This window comes from Zootoca vivipara, chromosome 6, assembly GCF_963506605.1.
Source record: "Zootoca vivipara chromosome 6, rZooViv1.1, whole genome shotgun sequence".
Lineage (NCBI taxonomy): Eukaryota > Metazoa > Chordata > Lepidosauria > Squamata > Lacertidae > Zootoca > Zootoca vivipara.
Window position 1 is genome coordinate 42419052 of NC_083281.1, and position 19921 is coordinate 42438972.

The 19921-nt window shown below is 48.8% G+C and overlaps 1 protein-coding gene across 1 annotated transcript in view; it reads right to left on the reverse strand.

Annotated features, from left to right (window-relative positions):
- Nucleotides 1-18747, reverse strand: part of MACF1 (microtubule actin crosslinking factor 1) — a 291507-nt gene extending 272760 nt beyond the window's left edge. The window contains exon 1 of the mRNA XM_060275855.1: nucleotides 18389-18747. Within this exon, the coding sequence (XP_060131838.1) occupies nucleotides 18389-18482 (94 nt within the window). The 5' untranslated portion in view covers nucleotides 18483-18747. The remainder of the gene's footprint in view (nucleotides 1-18388) is intronic.
- Nucleotides 18748-19921: the final 1174 nt, after the last annotated feature.

The window sequence follows — 19921 nt, forward strand, 5'->3', positions numbered from 1 at the left end:
GACCAAAACACTGTGAGTCATGATTGGCCGTCTGCAACATGGCAAGGGATTCTGGGGTTTGTCCCTTAGCAGCCTCAGAACAAGAAGTGAAACTTTGTAGGCACCTTTTAAGAAGCCAAGGATTCCATAAATGGTTCTGGCAGCAGCATCTCCAGAAAAAATCCAGAAGTGACCACACACACGAAAAATCTGTTTGCTTTTGCTGCTATAACACATGCACTTTCAGCCATAAAAGCATTGGGATATAGGTTCATTCCCCATCTACCACCATACTTCCATGCCTGGGGTGTCCACTCCTGCACAGCTGTGAAGTGGTTAACTTCCTGCCTGCTCCAGTGCTAAACTCATTGATGCTGACAAGGCTTCTCTCTCCCTCATTCTGAAGAAGCATGTCTCAAATTCCAGGACTGAGAAAGGGAGAAAGAGAAAGGGACTGCTCCAGCTGGCTTTGGAAACCCAGAACTGCTTGCCATGCACAGGAAATTGCCTCAGCATCCCAAAAGCGAGAGGAGGGGAGGGGACCTGAGCTCTCTGCTTCTTGGGGTGCCCCCAGGGCGCTCTGCCGCCTCCTGGCTTTTGGAATCCCAAGGATCTCCCATCAGACTGTGCTCAGCGAGACCCAACAGCATTCAAAACAGCTGAAGAGGATGAGATGTCCATTCCTTCGGCCTCCTTGGCTCCAGCAGGAGCCACAAGCAAAAATCTGAGCAAAAGGGGAACACCCCACAGCCAATACAGACCGCTTGCCTGGCAGAAAGTACAGTTGTCAGAAACCCTGCACCCATTTATCTGGAGGGCTTCCTCTACTGCAATCCTGAGCCGCCAAACCTGCTCCACTGCAGCTGGCTTCCAACCAAGTAGAGTCTGGAGGGAAGACTGTCTGCAGAGGGGAAGGGGGCTTTTAAAAGTTGGGGAAATAGAGTAACTTGTGAACAGTGGGAATTTATTTCATTAAAAAATTATACCCTGCTTGATTGTAAAAGCAAACAAACCTCAAAGCGGTTTCGAAAAAAAGATAAAACAATTTATAAAAATATCAATGAGGAAATTGACAATAATTTATAACGTTCAGAAAGCTAAAACCTGCAGCAACTTTCTAAAGATCTGGGTAGGCTTATCTAAACAAGAATATTTTTAGCAGTCACCAAAATTATATAGCAAAGGTGCCTGCCTGGTGTCAATGGCAGGGAGTTCCAAAGTGTAAGCGATGCTGCACTATAAGATCGAGTGTTTATACATGAAGAAAGGGTATTATGTTGAAGATGTAACCATGCCAGTTCTGCTACTTGGAGGCCGCAGAGACCACACGGCATGCAGAAGGTTCAGGCCCAAACATCACCAGTCAAAGCTCAGGGAGCAGGGCGACAAGAAAGGCTTCCCATGTAGACATCCTGGAGAGGGAGGAATGGGAGGAAACTGAAGAGTCAGAGGAGGAGGGTGCTGGGGAGGTCCTTTCAGGCTGGGGGATGAGAATCTGAGCAGGGAAGAGTCCCAGTGGCTTGGATCGTGGTAGTCCAGATCCAGTGGAAGGGTCTCCATATTGGAGATCTCTGCCAAGCCCAAGCAATTTGTAATCTGCTGATCCATGTTGGGATTCCATAAATAAAACCTTTAGAACTTCCATTTGTGGTGATAGTTTTGAGTCTGGTGAGAAAAGCCAGGACACCCCCTCTCCCCCAAACCCTGCAGAGCTGCTGCCAGCCAGGTGGCCTCATAGGGCAGCTTTCATGTGCCAATGCACCCTCTGGATACTTGGGGAACCCTGGGCAAGAGCTCAGATTATGGCAATGAAGCTGGCATACAATTATGTTATTTCATCTGGATGTGGCTCAGCTGCCTTCATCTCTGACTACTGGCAATGCTGTCTATGGCTGATGGGAGTTCATTAATAACTGGAGGGCCACAGGAAGGCCACTCTATGCTATAAGTTTGTGGGGAAATCCCATGTGCCTAGGCACACACCACTCTGGCTCTGCCTGGGTTCTGGTGAGCCCCACCAGGCTTCGAGTCAGCAACAGACACCCCCCACTCTGGGAACTCCCAGCCCAGTCATTGTGACACACCACTCAGGATCCTACAGCAAAGGTGGGTCTCTCTCTCTCTCTCTATATATATATATCAATATATCTATCTATATCTATATCTATATCTATATCTATATCTATATCTATATCTATATCTATATCTATATATATATATATATATATATATATATATATATATAACTCAAGACAGAATCAAAGCAAGTATTTTGAGATTCTGTACCTCCCTTCCATCCCAGTAACAGTGATGCACCCAGAAGAGGAAAAGGTTTTCTAAAATATTAATTGGAGAGTGATTTGATACCTCTCTGGACTGACTGGCTGAACAGACACACATCTCCTTGGTGTTTTCTTTTTCTAATAATAGAATATAAACTTACTCTCGCTGAATTCCAGATGCACATAAAGGAAACACACAGAAGGGAAAGGGGAGAGTGTTAACCGAAACTACTCTGGGCAGAGTTTCAAGAGGGGCCACAGATGAGTGCAGGAACTTTGCATGCACACAGTCCCAAATTCAACCTCCAGAATCCCCACTTAAATGGATCAAGTAAAGGCAGGTGGGTTTTTAATTTTAATTTTTTGTTTAATGTGCAGCCAGACTCAAATGGGCAGTTACCAAAGGGGGGGGGAGGCAGTTCAAAAATTCAAGTCATGTATGTATTATGTCAGGTGATGCAAATGTGACAACAATGCAAAAGGTAAATTAAGTTGTCTGGGCTGCCCTGGAGCCCATTTCTTCTTTTCCCACCCCCAGAAAACACCCTCCCCACAGGCACCATGGCTGCTCTGTCCTTGCCGAGTATTCATCAACGTCTGTACCCAGGAAGGAAATAATTGCAGGGAGACCCCTTTCCTGGCAAGTCATGTGAGGTTGCAAGTATTATGATAACGGCAGTGGTAATGCCAGAAATATCCAGTGTGACATTCTTAACAGAGACCTTACTGGGGCAAAGCAACATGAAACATTTCTGCCTGAAAGCATAATCACAGCACAAAATTATTCAATCTGAGCTTTGAAAAGAGGTAAATCTCCCATCTAGATTTATCACGGTAACAAGAGTCACCAGCATATTGACCTCTAAGAGGCACTTAGGAAGTCTGAGTTCTCAACTCTCTCTACAAGATCCCTCTTTAGTCGAGATGCCAAATTGCCAGCTGAGGATTTTCTCCCACTCTGGGTAGGCTTCTAAACATCACTGAAGGAGACTTTAGCAGAAAAGCATGTGCACACACACAAGGAAAATGCACTAGCGTGTTGTAGTGGTGCACACTTTGCATTCAAATTATAAGCACACACCACTGAGCAGTTTGAAATTTTCCTTAAAAGAAGCCCTAGTGATGAAAAAGTGTGTGTCCTGTCCCCATCCCCATCTAGCTCCAGCTGCCAGCCAGAGTGGATGACACTGGGTCAGATGAACCGACTGCTCAATTCAGCGTAAGGCAATTTCATGTATTCACAGGGAAACGCTTGTAGCTTAGTGAGAGAGGATGGGTCCTTAATGCCTTCAGATGGACCTTAATGTCTTTAGTTTTATCAGGTTGCAATGGTAGCAAATGCCTTTTCCCGAGGCCTTGGAGGGATGCCAGTGCTACTGGGAGGAAGAGATGCTGGACTAGAAGGCTGACTCAGAATAAGGCGGGTTCAAGATGATTTAGCACCTTGCATATGACAGCATGTGTCATACATCTTATCAGGAGAGGGTGGGGCTTCTTTTCCCCAGCTTCTCCTTTTGTAAAAAATAATAATAATCAGAATACCTGATCCTCAACACCCATGTACAGCCTATGCGGATTTCCAGAAACAAGTAACAAGAATCTGTTACTAGAACAGAGGAAGACACAGACATCAACTGCAAAGGCTTACTTTGCCCCCAGCCCTGTCTGGGGTGGGAGGGCAGGAGGGAGTCATTCATTCTCTAACTGCATAGCCCCACCCCTTTTATCTACATAGTTCCAGGTTGGGTTCCATTTCTTAAACCCGTTTATATATCAACAGACATGATCAAGCTTTTCCTGGACTGCACCACTTCAGGCTACGGGGCAGGGAGGAGGCACCAAAAGGTACAAATGCTCCCTCGTGAGCACACATACCGTATATCCCTGCCGCCCTGCACAGAAAGGACAGCTCAGCTTAACAGCTTCTGCAACATAAAATCCTTTAAAAGAGCCTCCCTAAGTCTCATTGAAAAATGTTTAATTAAAAAGATACATCAAAAGACTGCAATCGTTTCATCCACCAAACAGGAATAAAAATATTAACATGGGGAGGAACCATATTTTAAAAAGAGAGGTGTGTTTATATTTGCAGGCAGGCAGGGGTAAATTTGTCTGGTTGTCAAGGGCAAAGTAGTATGGGCATGGGGGAACATGCAATGGGTGGAGATTTTTCTTAAAGCGGTATAGAAATGAAATAATAATAATAATAATAATAATAATAATAATAATAATAATAATAGACAGAGGGACACACACACACCAACTGTGTGGTGTGATACCACCCAAGGCTGCTTCCACACTGGGCATTTACTGTGGGGACCACATTTTGTTCATCCCTGACCTTGTACTTTCCTGGCTGAGCTGTCTTTCCTCTCCCCACCCTAATACCTGTGCAATCCCCCATAGGAGGCCGCTCACACTGCTATTCAGGCCAGTCAGATTCATGCCACTTCCCAGTTTGCTCTAGCCATGCCTTTTTCTATGATCTGCCTCACCACTCTAGAAATCAGCTCTATCACTTTAACCCTTTCTTGCCTTTTGCACCCGTTATTTCTCCTTGCTGTGGTATTGGAATCCTGATCGAAAGTGGAGGGAACTTAGGCAAGTAAACCAAGCTGTATGGCAAGGATGAGAAACTTTTACAACCTGAGGACCATATTCCCTTCCAGTGGCCACATAGTTAATCATTTATGCATAAATCAACTTCCACACAATCGTCTTAAGGTCACGTGCAATTAAAACAAAAAGAAGCACAAAACAATTTTAAACACAAAACAATACAAAATAGACACCCACGGCAGAGACATTTGCATCCAGCTGGAAAGTTTGTCAGGATAAAAGCTGTCTTCGATTGTTTCCGCAAAGTGCAGATAGTGGCAGCCTGTCATATCTGGACAGGGACAGCTAAAAGCCCTGTTTTGAGTTACTGCAGACGGGGCACTTACATGTTTGTATCAACACTTTAAACATGTTAGCAGTGGTGGGACAATGAGCAAAAGTGGGCCGAGAAACAAAAGATAATTCTACCCTTGTACAGTAGCCTTGTACAGTAGCAAGCTAGAGCCAGCGTGGTCTAGTGGTTAAGAGTGTTGGACTGGGACCTGGGAGACCAGGGTTCAAATCCCCACTTAGCCAGGAAGTTTACTGGGTATGACCTTGATTCAGTCCCTGCCTCTCAAACTAACCTACCTCACAGGGTTGTTGTGGGGATTGAATGAGAAGGAGGAGAACTGTGTATGCCACCTGGAACTCCTTGGAGGAAGAGAAGTCAAGGAGGGCGTGTGAAGCAGGGTTGGTGAGGGGCGTGGCCCGAGAGGATGTGGCCTGACAGAGAGGCTCAATTTGGCTCCCCCATCCTTGCTATACACTACTGTATTGGGAGCATGCAAAAAAGGGAAAGACGTATACAGTACAGTACAGTACAACACACAAATCAGTGTTCTCCTCCCAGAGGAAGCTTTCCTTGGGAGCCTTCCACTGCTCCCTCTCGTCTATCTCCCTCTCCAGCAGCCCCAGAGAAACAAACTCTGGGGTGCAGGTTCTCCACCTGTTCCATCCTCATAGCTTTAGCCTCTTAGTGTTTAAGCACTGTTTAAACACAAACTTCTTGCATCCCTATCCCAGCAATTTGGCTGGGGGCCCTGGAAACTTGGATTGCTTTGGTTTAAGAGTGCCGATATTGCCCCAGAGGCAGGGGGAGAGAGTGGGGAGTGGTGCAGAGTGAGGATTCCAGTGCAATATTAAATAAGTACATCTCCCCCTCCCACCCCCACCATGGTCCATGCCAATTTCTTTAATAAAATAAAAAAGTACAGTGTTAAGACTCCAGAAGTTTCTATACAGGATGCTGGGCTTGCACTGTCGGAAAACAGGAAGCAGAAACTGGAAGAGCAACCAGATTTTCATTTGCAGAAAAAGTAAATAAAGCACTGTCCCAAAAGAGTCACAGCTCAGCAGCCTGGAACGGTCCCATCCAAGTGAAGAAAAGTTGCAAGGAAGCGAGGAGGAAACCCAGAGCTTAGCCTGAGCCAAGGCTCAGCAGAGCACAGCCCAATTGATGATACCAGGGCTCAGCCCTGCAGCACATGGGAATGAGAGAATGCCCCTGAGCATTTGCAGAGTGATTCCCCACTCATCAATGAGAAATCACAGGATTGGCCAGCCTGATTTCCAGAAGTGCCTAACAGGGAGATGCAAGACTTTTAGAAATTAGTCAGCCAACTCATGGAGTTGCGTATGCCAGGAAAGAAACCAACCCTTACCATGTACTGAACCATCACTTCAACCACAACCAACCCCCAGCCAAACAAGTGGGGAGGCAACAGCCCTGCCCTATTGCTGCCCCTCAGCAACTGGTTCTTAAAGGTACACAGTCCTGGAACATGGAGGCTCTACATAACCATCATAGAATTGCAGAGTTGGAAGGGACCCTGAGGATCATCTAGTCCAACATTATAGTTAAAAGTCGTGGAAAGACCTCTCCTCCATAAATAAAACTTCCAGATCTTCCAAGTGACCCTATTTTCCAGGGATGTCCCTGATTTAGAGAAACCATCACAGTTTCTGATTTGATCCCAGAATGTCCCACTTTTCCATAGGATGTCCCTATTTTCATTGGAGAAATATAGGGGGTATGGAGATATCTGATCCCTGAGCCACCTTTTTAAAATCCCTATATGAGATTGCATTCAATGTTTAATGTTTTATTATGTTTTTATATATGTTGGAAGCCACCCATAGTGCTGGGGCAACCCAGTAAGATGTGTGGGGTATAAATAGTAAAATTATCATTATAGGATGGGACGTCACTATTTTCATTGGAGAAATGCTGGACGGTATGAAGCCCCAGTCGGGACTACAAATTTTGCCTGTCCCCAGTACCTGTGAGATAATTGGAGGGAAACCCACCCATTTTACAGATGGGCACAGTACACCCAATTTCTCCATATAATCTGGATCTGAAAGAGGAGCCTTTTTCAGACTTAGAATGTAGAGAAGCAACTCTGAATCCAGGAGCTTGGAGACCAATATTTGTTTATGTCTGTCTCCCACTCCTTTTTGCCTAGGGAGCATCACTCCCCATACAAGTTCGGGGAGGGTGTGTGCAGTCTTCTCCTTCGCATGCTGCAGTATTCCTCCCTCCCTCCCACAAGAGAGTAACTCCTGTGCCTGCTTTATGAAAGGAGTCCAAAGCTCTTTGACAAAACAGCATCACTCAGGTTAACCTGGCACCAGGGCAAAGCTACATGGTAATTTATCAAAGGCATCAAAAGCTCAACAGTTTAATGCAAGATAGAAGCCAGCGATTCCAGAGCTCCTTGAAGCAAGAGATGAAGGAAACAATCAGGCTGCTTGTGGGAAAGGGACAGTTTGGGACAGTGACTCAAGAAGCACATCTTTGGAAGCACACCTGCTTACTCAACGCTGCACCATGGAGTTAAGAAGAGAAACCAAGACAATTGTGCTTAGAAGAGATAAAAGGGAAGGCATACCATACAAGAACTTGCCAGATATGTTGAGTATACGTACCACAAGCAGCGACCAGTCTTTGAAAGAGCCTTTCAAAATACAGTCTGCCTGGGGACACAGGTACCAGCAGATGGAGTTAGACCAGGGCCTCTGCTCTTCACATCAACCCTCGTCCATGATTCCCACTGAGAAGCCTCAAGCAGCCAGTGGCTTCCCACACCAAAACTGGCCCAAGGCCTACCCTGCAACTATAAGGGATCTCAGGTCTGCAAGGCTGCTTTGGCGAAGCCACACCCACCTGCCATACACCATATGACATCAGGTGTGATAGGGTGGGTAAACATGCAGGTGGGCTCTAAAGGGGGGATTGCAAGCACTGCTGACTGGCAGCACCTGCAAAAACCTCATACATGGCACCCTGTAGGCACAGACAATCAGCTGATCATCCCTGGGGGCTAAAACAGGTCATTTGGCATCATTGTGATGTCAGGTAATTCGTCAACCTTGGCCTGTGAGGGCTGGGGAAAGCAAGCTGGATCCAATTCTCCTGTCCTGGCCTACCTTCAAAGGGTGGTTGTGAAGGTTTTGTGCACATGAGCATCTCTTTCTTTTATTGGTTGCAGCTTGTTCTGCTGTAACACCAGCAGCGAACTTCATGTCTGTACTATTTGCCCAGGAGGATGTGTGCTTGCAATTTACTCTGAAGTCACCAGCACCATCATTTTCCATCAGGCAAAGAGAAACAGCAGTGAACTGGCGCAAGACCTTCCAGTAGTTAAGTCAGACCCAGCTGCCCCTGGTCAAGCACAAATCCTATGAAAGAGGGGCACATCTGGTCATCTAGCTGCTGGTGCCAAGGCACCCCAAACCATGCTGCACATTCAAGGTTTTACACATCTCAGTGTGCAGAACTGAGTGACTTTTTTGACCTAAAACCAGAGACAAGAATACAGGTCAGCTTTTGACAATTTTGTGCCCTCTAGATGCTTTGAACTAGCATCATATGGCTGTGTTGCCCAGGGCTGATGGTAGCCATAGTACAAAACATTTGGAGGACAACAGGTTGGTGAAGGCTGGTCCTAGCTGATGTCCTGGGAAGACAGCCTTGAAGAGCTCCACCCCAAATCGGTAGCTTCTCAGAGTCTGGAGACAAGGAGCTCGCAGCCCAGCTCACTGTGCACCTGTTCTCTGCTCCCAGTTGATTTCAAAGCAGCCCCAATTCTACAAGATAAATCTCGCATTCACTTCTTTAGTTTTATTGGAAAACTGTGTGTTTAGTTCTGGGCCGACATAGCACAAGGTAGGCAATGGGAAAAGAACCTTCAAAGGGAAGTTAGCTCACTCGACAACAGACACACCTGCCAGGATCTGCAAATCCATCAGCCCCACACAATTGGGCCAAGCTTGGGAGGTGTGGGAAGCCTCTTTGCTGCTGTGCTGGAGGGCTGGGTGTGTGGGGGCCCCACTGCGTTGCTTCACCACCAGCTCAGTGATGTTAATAAGCCCAAGCAGAATTAACAAGCACAGCGAATCAATTTCGCAGCCTGCCAAAGGCAAGGGCCTGGAGGAGAGAGAGGGGCAACTCTCGAGCAGAGAGCATGTTCAAGGTGAGGTTCAGGAACATAGGAAACTATACTGGTTCAGACCATTAGTCCATCAAGCTCAGGATTGACTACACAGATGGGCAGCGGCTCAAGGGACTGCACTAGGAGTTTTCCCAGCCCCACCTGAAGATGATGGAGACTGAGCCTAGCACCTCCTGCATGCAGACAAGGTGCATAACCAGTGAGCTACAGCTCGTCCCCTAAAGAGTTGCTGCAAAGTAAAGCAAAGACAGGCATTTTTGCTGGCTTCACAAAAACTAGTCAACCATGTGCCCAAAGGGGATTTAGTAAGGAATTGTTTGTTGTAAGAAACCTTTTTGGCTCAGATTTTCTCCCTTAATCCTGCTCTCTTGTCCCTTGTTCCATTGCCAAACTTTAATACACAACTTTAGGCAAGAATTGGCAAGGAAACAGCACCAAGAACCCAACTGTGCAGAGGTACCAACGGCCATTGCACAACAAATTAATTGGGCATCCTGGCAACCCAGAAGGAGATTCGACAAGCTGCAGGCCAAGAGGAAGAATTGTACAAGCTGAAGGGGGCTTAGGGGGTTTGTAGCCAAACCCCACAGCACAAGGCAAGGACACCCACCCACCAGCTCCACCCACACTAACTGTGATGCAGAGGCCACAAGCAGAGATCAGCTGCCGTCCCAGAGCACTGCCCCTGCAAGCCATGTAAGCAATTTGCTGCACAACAATATCTGATGGAATCCACAGCTAACAAAAGGGAAATTTTCAATTTTTAAAAGAAGTTTGCCAACAGAGCAAGACTTCAGCCCTCCCTCATATCACAATTCCCAGGCTAGGGCTTGATCTGTCCAATCCATGTTCATGACCCACTTCTGTGGAAGAACAGAAGCAGCATGACACACCATGCAGAATCCTGCTTCCTAAGAACAAAGGTTCCTGGAGAAAACAAGCATCTAGCCCCTCCCATGCTTGAAAATTAAGTGAGCAAATATGTCTAGTGAAATTTCAAAAGCCAAAGGAGTTCCCAAATTAGGATTTCAGGTGGTTAGAGAGGACACTGGCGCCCTGTGGAGTTCCTGACAAGCAGAAGCAGTATTATGTCAAATCATGAAAACTGCAGTTTCGCAATGTAAGCAAATGTGCATCTTTTTTACAGAGGGCAAAGAACCTAGCTTTCCAGAAGACACAAAACCATAGCCCCTTCCCACGCTGCCTACTGGGCCCCACTGGAGGCCCCTCTCTTTGAACATGCAACACCAGAAGCACCTTCACACTCAGTGAGGTTCAGCACTTAATTTGGAGAGGCAACGGAACAAGCCAATTATCAGCGCTTTTGGTCTCAGGCCATCCAGTAAATCCGCCAGGGAGAAGAGATCAAAGGCTTCCTCAGTCTGCTCCTAGCGATGCACCTTCCCCTCCCAGAGCAAGCCACGCCAAGGCTGTCAGCAGGTAGGAATTCAGGCAGCATGAAAGGAGGAAGGGGGGGCTGAAGATGAGAAGGACGGGCCATGGCAGGCGCCATCCCTAGAGGCAGGATGCCTCTCCTTCCCCAACCAAGACAGCCAAAGAATCTCCAAAAATAGAGAACAAAACATTCCCACTCAGGACCCAAGACTTCACCACCGAAGCAACCTGAGAACTTTCAGAAGACAGGGTATTTTTAGGGATGCCAACAGAGCGACAGGCCAGCAAGGAGATGCTGAGGCACTCCTCAGCCTGAAAGCTGTGCAGCAGGATGGACCAGCAAAGCATCTGAAGATGGTGGGACGGATAGATGGCTTCCTCTCTCGCCACAACAAGAGTCAAGTGCAAAGGTATTGGCCTTTCCTATATTCCAGGTTGCGTTGCAACAGCCCTGTGCTGCAAGCACAGCTCACCCTGGAAGGCAGGCCCACACAACTGGCTTCCCTGTAACCATAGCTCAGCAGTGGCCATGTGATAGAACCCAGAAAGCACTTAATAAACCCCACATTACACTCTTATCTACACCACTTGTTTATTCCACATTCATTCTGATTTGCTTGCACGAAGCTTATGAGGAGGTTAGGCCATGTTTGGTCTTTACTGACCATTCATTCAGATTTGTTAGAAGGTAATTATACAATAATGCACACCCATCCTGATGTGCTTGCAAGGTATTCACCTGTCTTTCCATTAATTAATTAATCATTCATTCATTCATCCCATGCTCTTCAGTACATTTTTTCCTGTCACTTCCTAACTGCAAAAAGTCCCGGTTTGTGTGTGTGTGGATTTGTTGTACTAGGACAATTGAGTCTCTTAGGACACTTTAATTGCACAAACCTAGATTTCTGGTAGGCACCTGAATTCCTCCCACACAATAATGAGAGTCTGGATACTTTTGACTACAACGCCCATCTACAACAGCTATGCTGGCTGCGACTGATGGGAATTGTAGTTGTTGTAGTTGTAGTCCAAAATATTGATAAGTTACCTGGCTGGGGAAGAACTGTTATTGAACGATACTGTTTCAGCTTGGGGGGGGGGTATTTTGGCCATTAATTTTGGCAGCCAGCCAATTCTAAGAATTCTTAGTTCACATAGAGTAGCTAAAAACTCTTAAAGGTTTCTCTTTCTTCTCCCTCTCTCTCTCCTGGTGCATTGGACAATATGCTTAAATTCAACTGGAAAAACCTAGGTTCACATTCCATTTCAGCTGGTGTTCACTGGTAGGCTTCTGTCCCAGCCTAGGCTCCCTCAGCCCCCATGTCAAGAAAGCCCAACTATGATATTTCAGTATGTCCCAAAGTTTGAACCATCAGCATCCAGGATGTCATTTTTCAAGTTACAGGGAAAAGGCTTGGCGTGCAAAGAACAGGCAATGCAGCTGCTCCACCTAGAACTGCAGCACTTAAAATACAGCTTCCTTCCCACCCACTGCTCAGGCAAGGTGGGAAAGGTGCTTCAACGCCCAGCAACACCAACCTGGGAGGTAGAAGCGCTCACCAGGCAGGGAGTGTTGCCACTTCTTTAAGCAGAACAGGCCACTTGCTGCAGGCTGAGCCTCTGCAGGAACCAAAACGCTCACCAAGCAAGACGTTCTCCTCCATCACCACAAAGGAATTATGTTTATCATTGCAGGGCGAAATGGAGCACAGAGAGTTGGGAGGGCGAAAGGAGCAGCAGGAGATCAGCAATTGCAGCAGGGCCGGGGGGGGGGGCCTCCAAATTGGCTTGGGACCTAGCAAATAGCTAGGCCACTTCCACCTCACTGCAATCAGAAACATGGGCATCTCTTCCTATTTCAAAGGGCAAAAATCACAGACCAGTGTGACAACTGAAGCTCTTGGGCAATATGCAGCAATGGGAGCTTGAATGACAGAAGCATAGCAGAGGAGGAGGAGATGGCTTTTGGTATGAGCGTTCTTATGATGTCATCGACCTCAGTCCTCTCAGTGGAGAGTGACTAGGCAATACTACCTCTGTGCAACACACAGCATTAACAGCCTAGAGCAGGCATCCCCAAACTGCAGCCCTCCAGATGTTTTGGCCTACAACTCCCATGATCCCTAGCTAACAGGACCAGTGGTCAGGGTTGATGGGGATTGTAGTCCAAAACATCTGGAGGGCCGAAGTTTGGGGATGCCTGGCCTAGAGGATCAGCGAGGCAATAAAAAAATAGGCCCCACAAAACCACTCAATACAGTATATGCAATGATGAATGCTGTTTTGGATCAAAGAGTTCAGTTTGCAGGGATGCCTTGCAAATTGGCACAGTAGATAATGCCATAGCTTTTGATAATTTACCACACAGATGCTCCCCCTCTTCACAACCACCCACTTTTCTCTCCCTCTTTCTCCATTCCAATTTCAGAGCAGTACAGTTTACATCACATTGCCTGGATTACAACTCACTTCTGGCTGGCTAGACTGGAGCAGCAGGTCCCCACAGACGTTGCTTAGCACGTGAACACAATATTATTATCCTTTGTCAGCAGAAAGGGAGACAAGGCTTCACAATCGTCTGGAAAACCTACCCGACTGGATTTCCATGCTGCCCAAGATCCAAGCCACCAGCATTTGCATGTGAAGAATACTTTCTACCTCTACACCATCAGGGAAACAGTGCAAGGAAATTGGAAACACCATAAATGTGGGGTGCAGTGTGGATCGATTCCAGAGCACCAGAGCAACCTTTGGCCTTATATAGTTGCCTACAGACAGAAGAACAGAGTAAGCTGCCTTCTATCGAGTCAGACCTTCAGACCATCTACTTCAGCATTGCCTACTCAGACTGGCAGTGGCTCTCCAGGGTTTCAGGCAGCTCTTTCTCCCAGCCCTACCAAGGGTGCGTGGGGGATTGAAGCTGGGATCTTCTGCATGCAAAAACAGGTGCTCATCCACTGAGCTATGGTGGCTCTTCCCAGAGGCTGTACGCCAACCTCCCCTGCCACAATGCAGTGGATCCTGGGGCATGAGGCACTACACATTTTGGCCATGTCAAGCATTTTGCTGTGCCCTCTTCAAGACCAGCAAAGGGACCTGCACCCCCAGGTCTTATTTTGAACAAGTCAGAGGCAGTGAATGAGAGAATTCACTCCTTTCAAAGTATTGGCCCCAGCCCTGTCAAGCCCTTCAAGGCTTGGGACCAGAGTACTTGGAACACCTACCTCCAAACATGCTTGCCTTTTCTCTAAGACCACTGAGCTATAGCCCTCCCCCTAAAAAATAAAGCTTTTAGTCCTCATGGACTAGATTTAAACTGGAAGCTGCCTGATCAAACCACTGGTCAATTTAGGTCAGCACTGTCCACACTGAATAGCAATAGCTCTCTAGGGCAGACATACCCAAACTTCAACCCTCCAGATGTTTTGAACTACAATTCCCATCATCCCTGACCACTGGTCCTGTTAGCTAGGGATCATGGGAGTTGTAGGCCAAAAATCTGGAGGGCCGCAGTTTGGGGATGCCTGCTCTAGGGTTTCAGATGGGGAGTATTTTCCTGGCCCTGCCTGGAAATGCCATGGCAGATTGAACTTGAGACCTTCCACATGCAAAGTGGATGCTCTTCTATTAAAACTATGGTCCTTTCTTTTCCTGCTTCCACATATACTTAAATATTATGTTCTGGCATGTTATCTCTGTGAGACACACAGAGAAACATGCAACTACACAGCCAACATAAATATCACAAATAAATAAAAATGTAAAAGAGAGTGGTGGGCCAGCTGTTCCTCTCAAGGCTGCTGGTCCAAAGGGCTGATCCGATGTCAGACCCCCATAGCGATCAGTGCATAGCTCTGCTCATTAAATTAAAAGTGCCATATAAAAGTGATACGGAGGAGGAGCAGCTTTTGTATATTCCGAAGGGGTGACAGAAGAAGATGAAAGGAGAAAAAGTTTCTCCTTTGCTGCCTTACTTGCTTTGGGACTCAGATGCACTCAGTGGTTTGAATTCTACACCCCCCACACCCCCACCCTCTTTCTTTCGCAGGGTCATTTTCCTAAAGGCTGTCCAGAAGAGAGACTCAAGCAGACAGTGGTCCATGCCATGAGAAGCGCAGTTCTGGCTAATGTGACATGCTGGTTAATGAAAACCAATTGCCGCCCTGGAATTCACAAGGGGGCTCAGCCCAGCTGGGAATAATCTTGTTTACGATGCCGGCCTAGCAAAGGGAAATTAATGTTTAAGCTGTAAAATCCATCCCCACCCCCTTTTCGTGTCTGTCTGTGCGTGTATGTCTCTTCCAAGGATACGTTCAGTCTTTGCTCATGAGGGCTGTACATACAACGAAAGAGAAGCCCAATTTGTTAAGCTAAGACCAAAGACGGATTTGCTTCTACTGGTGTTCCCTCCCCTCTTTCCGCCTAATAATGCAAAATAGATTTTCCTGTCCAGAACAAGTTTGCCATTCATTTCCTTCCTCTCCCCCACCCCATAGACAATTCTCAGTCAAACGTGTGTGTGTGTGTGTGTGTGTACACTTGTCTAACTTGGCCTGAAGGTGAGAGTTAATGTTGACTTTCAGAAAAAGTTTTAACCTCACCAGACAAGTTTCAGCGCACCCTGTTAACTCACTCACTTTCAATTGCCATCAGATAAGCCTGTTGTTTAAAGGGCAGTGGCTCACATCACCCAATGCCCTTTGCATTACCAGCCTGCTAGATCTGACCGGGGATCCATCCAGCCCAGAATCCCATTCATGGCCACCCAGATACTCCCTGCTCGGAAGCTCAAATCCAGGGCATGAAAGCATCAGGCATCACCATCAGCTTCTCAGTATCTGTCCCCATCAGCACCTGGTAGGCAATTGTCTTAGGAAGACCATGACTTTCTCCAGGTCTTTCTTAAAGGAACAGAAGGCACTTTCCTCATCCAACCTGGCAGAGAAATCCACTTATAATCAAGAGCAGCAACTGCTTAAAAATTAATTTGAAGGCCTTAAAGAAAGAGCCTGCCATTATTTATTCAGTGTGCAGCATTTTACATCATAAGATAAAACAAGACAGGCACCGCACCCCCAGAAACGTACAGTCATCACCTCTCAATCTAGTGCCCTCCAAATGTTGCTGGATTACAACTCCAGCCAGCCCCACGCAGCACAAGTCAATGGTCAGGGAAGATGGGAGTCAGGTTGGGGAGAACTAGCCTAAAGTGACAGCAGAGGTAAAGCTAACAAGGGTTGAACCATGGTAAGACAGTTGGGGATTCAGCAAGAGAATTGCAGGGGAAATGGAAGATTTGAATATGGGCTAGGAGAGAGAGTTGGCACCATACAGACCTTCTGGGAGCACACTGCATTAAGAGGATGCTGAAAAGGATCACTGATTTAAGATTTGCCACCAACAGCATATAAGCTTTCAGAGTTTGCATTGGGGTGCTCCAGCCCCACAACCAGAATGTTCAGCAGAAATTAGGCCGTCCCTTTTCTCAAGAAAAAGCAACCTAACTAGGCCTGGCAAATAATACCCCAGATGTTCAGAGGCACCTAATCTGTGACCCTCCAAACACTGCTGAACTACAACTCCCATCATCCCAGCCCATTGGCTGCTGGGAAACAGAGTCCAAATCACTCGGGGGGGGCACCTGGTTGGGAAAGGCTGTTTTATTGAAACTGGAAGCTATTTGACAACAACCCTGAAATTTGCTCTCACCATCTACGAAGAACACAAAGTTCTGAAGCTGGCAACTTTGTAGAGCAGCTACCAGATACTGTCTCACATGACCTACGTTTCTTATGCTGTTTTCCAGCACCCAGTTCCAGTCTGTACAGTTTGCAAGGTTGTTCTTGAGGGCGTTTTTCCTCCCTTGCACTATCTATCTTGAGAGTGACGTCTGATTAGGGAAGTGAGCTCCAGCAAAGTGCAACTGTGCAGTATGGCAAGGACACCAAATCAAGGCAGCAACCCAGCCAGTTTCCCAATGAAGAAAAAGAAGTCAGTTGAGTTCAGCAGTGATTTAGACAAGCAAGCACTCAACTCTCCAGCAGCAGATTTAGCAGGACAAAACATGTGTTTCATTGTGGATTTCCCAGTTTTTACTTCCATCCCCCAATGTTGTGAAGTCTGGATACTGCATAGAGAGCTATTCCTTGCTTTTAGCATTTTTTTTTAAAAAAACAGAAGATGTTTTGAGCAGGTGAAAGGATTATAGTCATTATGACACTCACACACCTGCCATCAAAAACTTTAGCACAGCTATGCCTCCCAAGTTTATGGGGGAAATGGTAGGCTTGGAAGCTCTCTTGTTGCATCTTCCAGGTCCACTTTCCCTCTGCACGGACTTCACCAATAACACACAGGAAGCCGTCTTATACCAAGGCAATTCATTGCTCTGTCTAGCTCATTGTCTACACTGACTGGCAGCAGCTCTCCGGGTTTTCAGGGCGGAGTCCTTTCCCAGCCCAACCTGGAGATGGCTTGGAGAACTGAACCTAGGGCCTTCTGCACATGCTCTGTGACTGACTGGCAGCCCTTTCAGCAAAGGAGCCTCCCACTCCAATACCCTACTCCCCCGGAGGTTCTGGACTACAACTCCCATCAGCCTCAGCGAGCAGGTGATGGGAAGCAGAGTCCAAAACACCTGGAGGAAAATCAGGTAGGAAGGGGCAAAATATACATACGAGTGATGCTAATAATGTACTGCATACCTGCAGGGTCAAACAGACAGACAAGCCACATCAAGGAAGAAAAGAGAGTCTACATGGGAACGTACACACCCACCGCCCGTGCAACCCACAAACCACACTAGAAATCACACGGGCCGCCACGAAGGAGTCTCGACAGCAATTGGCTTTTGAGTTCCTATGAACCCTCCGCGGTGATCTGAATGGAAGGGCGTGTAGGCGCCTCGTTGTTGTTGCTTTAGCGGCAACAAAAGTTAAATGGAAGGCGTCATTCTCCGTTCTTCTAAAGAGGAGCAGCCAAGCGGGGCAGGGAGAGCTCCCGAGTCCTCGGGTGGGGCAAGTCCAGGCGCTCCTTTTGCGAGAGACCCGCACGCGGCTCGCCTGCGGGCCCATCAACAAAGGGAAAGCCGCTTCTGGGCAGCCCTTGGCTGAGAGGCGGCGGAGGACCGGGGCCGCTCTGGCCTGGAAGGATGGAGCGGGAGGGGGCGCCGTCCTCCTCCGCCGCCGGCAGACACACACCCCACCACCGCACTTCGGCGCGGAGCCAGCAGGCAGCCCTTCCCCGGCCAGCCCGAGAATGCAGGCGAGGAGGAGCTGCGCGAGGCAGGCCGGCAAACAGCGTCCAGAGGCAGGAAGGGATCTCCAAGGCAAAGAGGCTGCAGGGAGGAGCCAGTCGGACCGCGGCCGAGCCCCCCAACGCGCACTAGCCCCCCACCGCCAGCCCCGGACCAGGCTTCCCCGCCGCCGCCAGGAATTCTGACAGCCAGGCTGGAACCCTCTCCTTGCCCCCCCCCCCACTTTAGCATCCTTCGGCGCCTCCCCCGCCCAAGCACCCTCTCGCCCGAGGGGGGCCCACCTGGGCCGGGGTGGGTGGGTGGGTGTTATTAAGGCAGCCCAAGCGCGGGGACTCCCGCTCAGGGAAGGGAAGGACAAGGAAGAGGGGGGCGCCCGACCGCCGGTGCCGCTCCCTTCTCCGAAGTAGCCGCGAGCCCACCTTTGTAGCGCTCCAGGACATCCTCGTAGGCCTGCACGAACTCCTTCTCCTGGCTGCGGTTGAGCGGCATCTTGCCCGGCACGTAGCCGGCCATGGCGCTGCCCGCCCCGGACCGGGCCAGACCAGCTGGCGGGCGGGCGAGGGAGGGAGCGGCGATCCCTTTGTGCCGAGCCTGGTGCCTGCTGGCTGCGCGTCGGGCGAGGAAGGCGAGAGGCGGCTGGGCGCTGGAGCTCCGCGGCGTCGGCGTCTCCCTGCCGCCGGCTCTGCTCCTACTGCTTGCGCCTGCTGCTTCTCCTTCCTTCCTTCCTTCCGCCTCGTCTCCTCCTCCTCCTTCTCTTCCCGGCCTCCCGGCTCAGGCTCCACCCGCTGCTGTCAGGGAGGCCCAGGCCAGCCCCCGGCTCGGAGGCTCTCCTTCTTATTCTGCCGGCCCGGCAGGAGCCTGCTTAGCCCGGCGCAACCCGAGTGGTGGCGGAGGCGGAGGCGACGCCCGGCGGGCGGCCGCAGAACTGCAGAGGCAGAGCGAGGGCAGAATCCGGCCGGCGCCACTTGGAGCGGATCCGCATCAGGAGCTGGGCTGGCCGGGAATCAGGTGCGACCACCGAACCCAGAGCCCGGAAGGCATGGCGAGAGGCCCCGGGATGTCAGGAGACCTGGCGATGCAGGCCTCGAGATCCAAAGAGGCGCGTGGAAACGGCCAGAGCTAGAGGCAGAAAGGGAACCGGAACAGAAAAGGAAACTGGATCCGAAGAAGAGCAGATGGGCGGGATGCGGACCCAGAAGGGGTTGGTTGGATTGCCTCCATCCGCAAAAGAAACAGAAAATTATTTGGGGGGGGGGGCAGCGGACAAAGAAGTCAGGAACTCACCCCAGATCTAAATTTGTAGTAGACCCTCCCTCTTCCTGATCCACTTCCCAAGCCCTTTTGCTGCTTTTAGGAGGAAAGGCAAGATGGTGCAACACTCAATGCACACCCACTCCAGTCCTTGTAGGTGATCAGGCTGTTGAATCTAACTTCTATCCTGGTGATGTCTGTCCTCCATCACACCTGAGAGCTTGATGTGGCATATAGAGGTCTGCCCACCCTGCCCTCCTAGCATCCACCTCAACTCAGCCAAATGGCAGGGCTTGGCCCACCACTGATCATTTTCAGCAGAACCGTGCCCAGAACCCCACCCCATCACCACCACCACCCGCACCCCTGGCCTGGCCTTCACATGCCCCGACAGCTGAATCTTCCAACCACACGCTGCCGAATCCTAACATCTCACCTGTCTGCTGCCAGTTACAGGTCCCAATAATGGCATCCATTCCGCCAGTCCTGCAGGGTCCCACACTTCATTGACACTAGAAAAATGTTCCAAACTAGTGGCCATGTCATAGTCCTTGCATGCTGTTGGAGTTGATGGTTGGTGCAAAATGAGGCTCCTTGGAGGATGAAGCCCCATCACAGAGCTCCAAAAGGCTGTGTTGGCACAAAGGCAGCATTTGGGGGTCTCAAATTTCAGCAGTGCCCTGTGCAACACTAAAATTCAC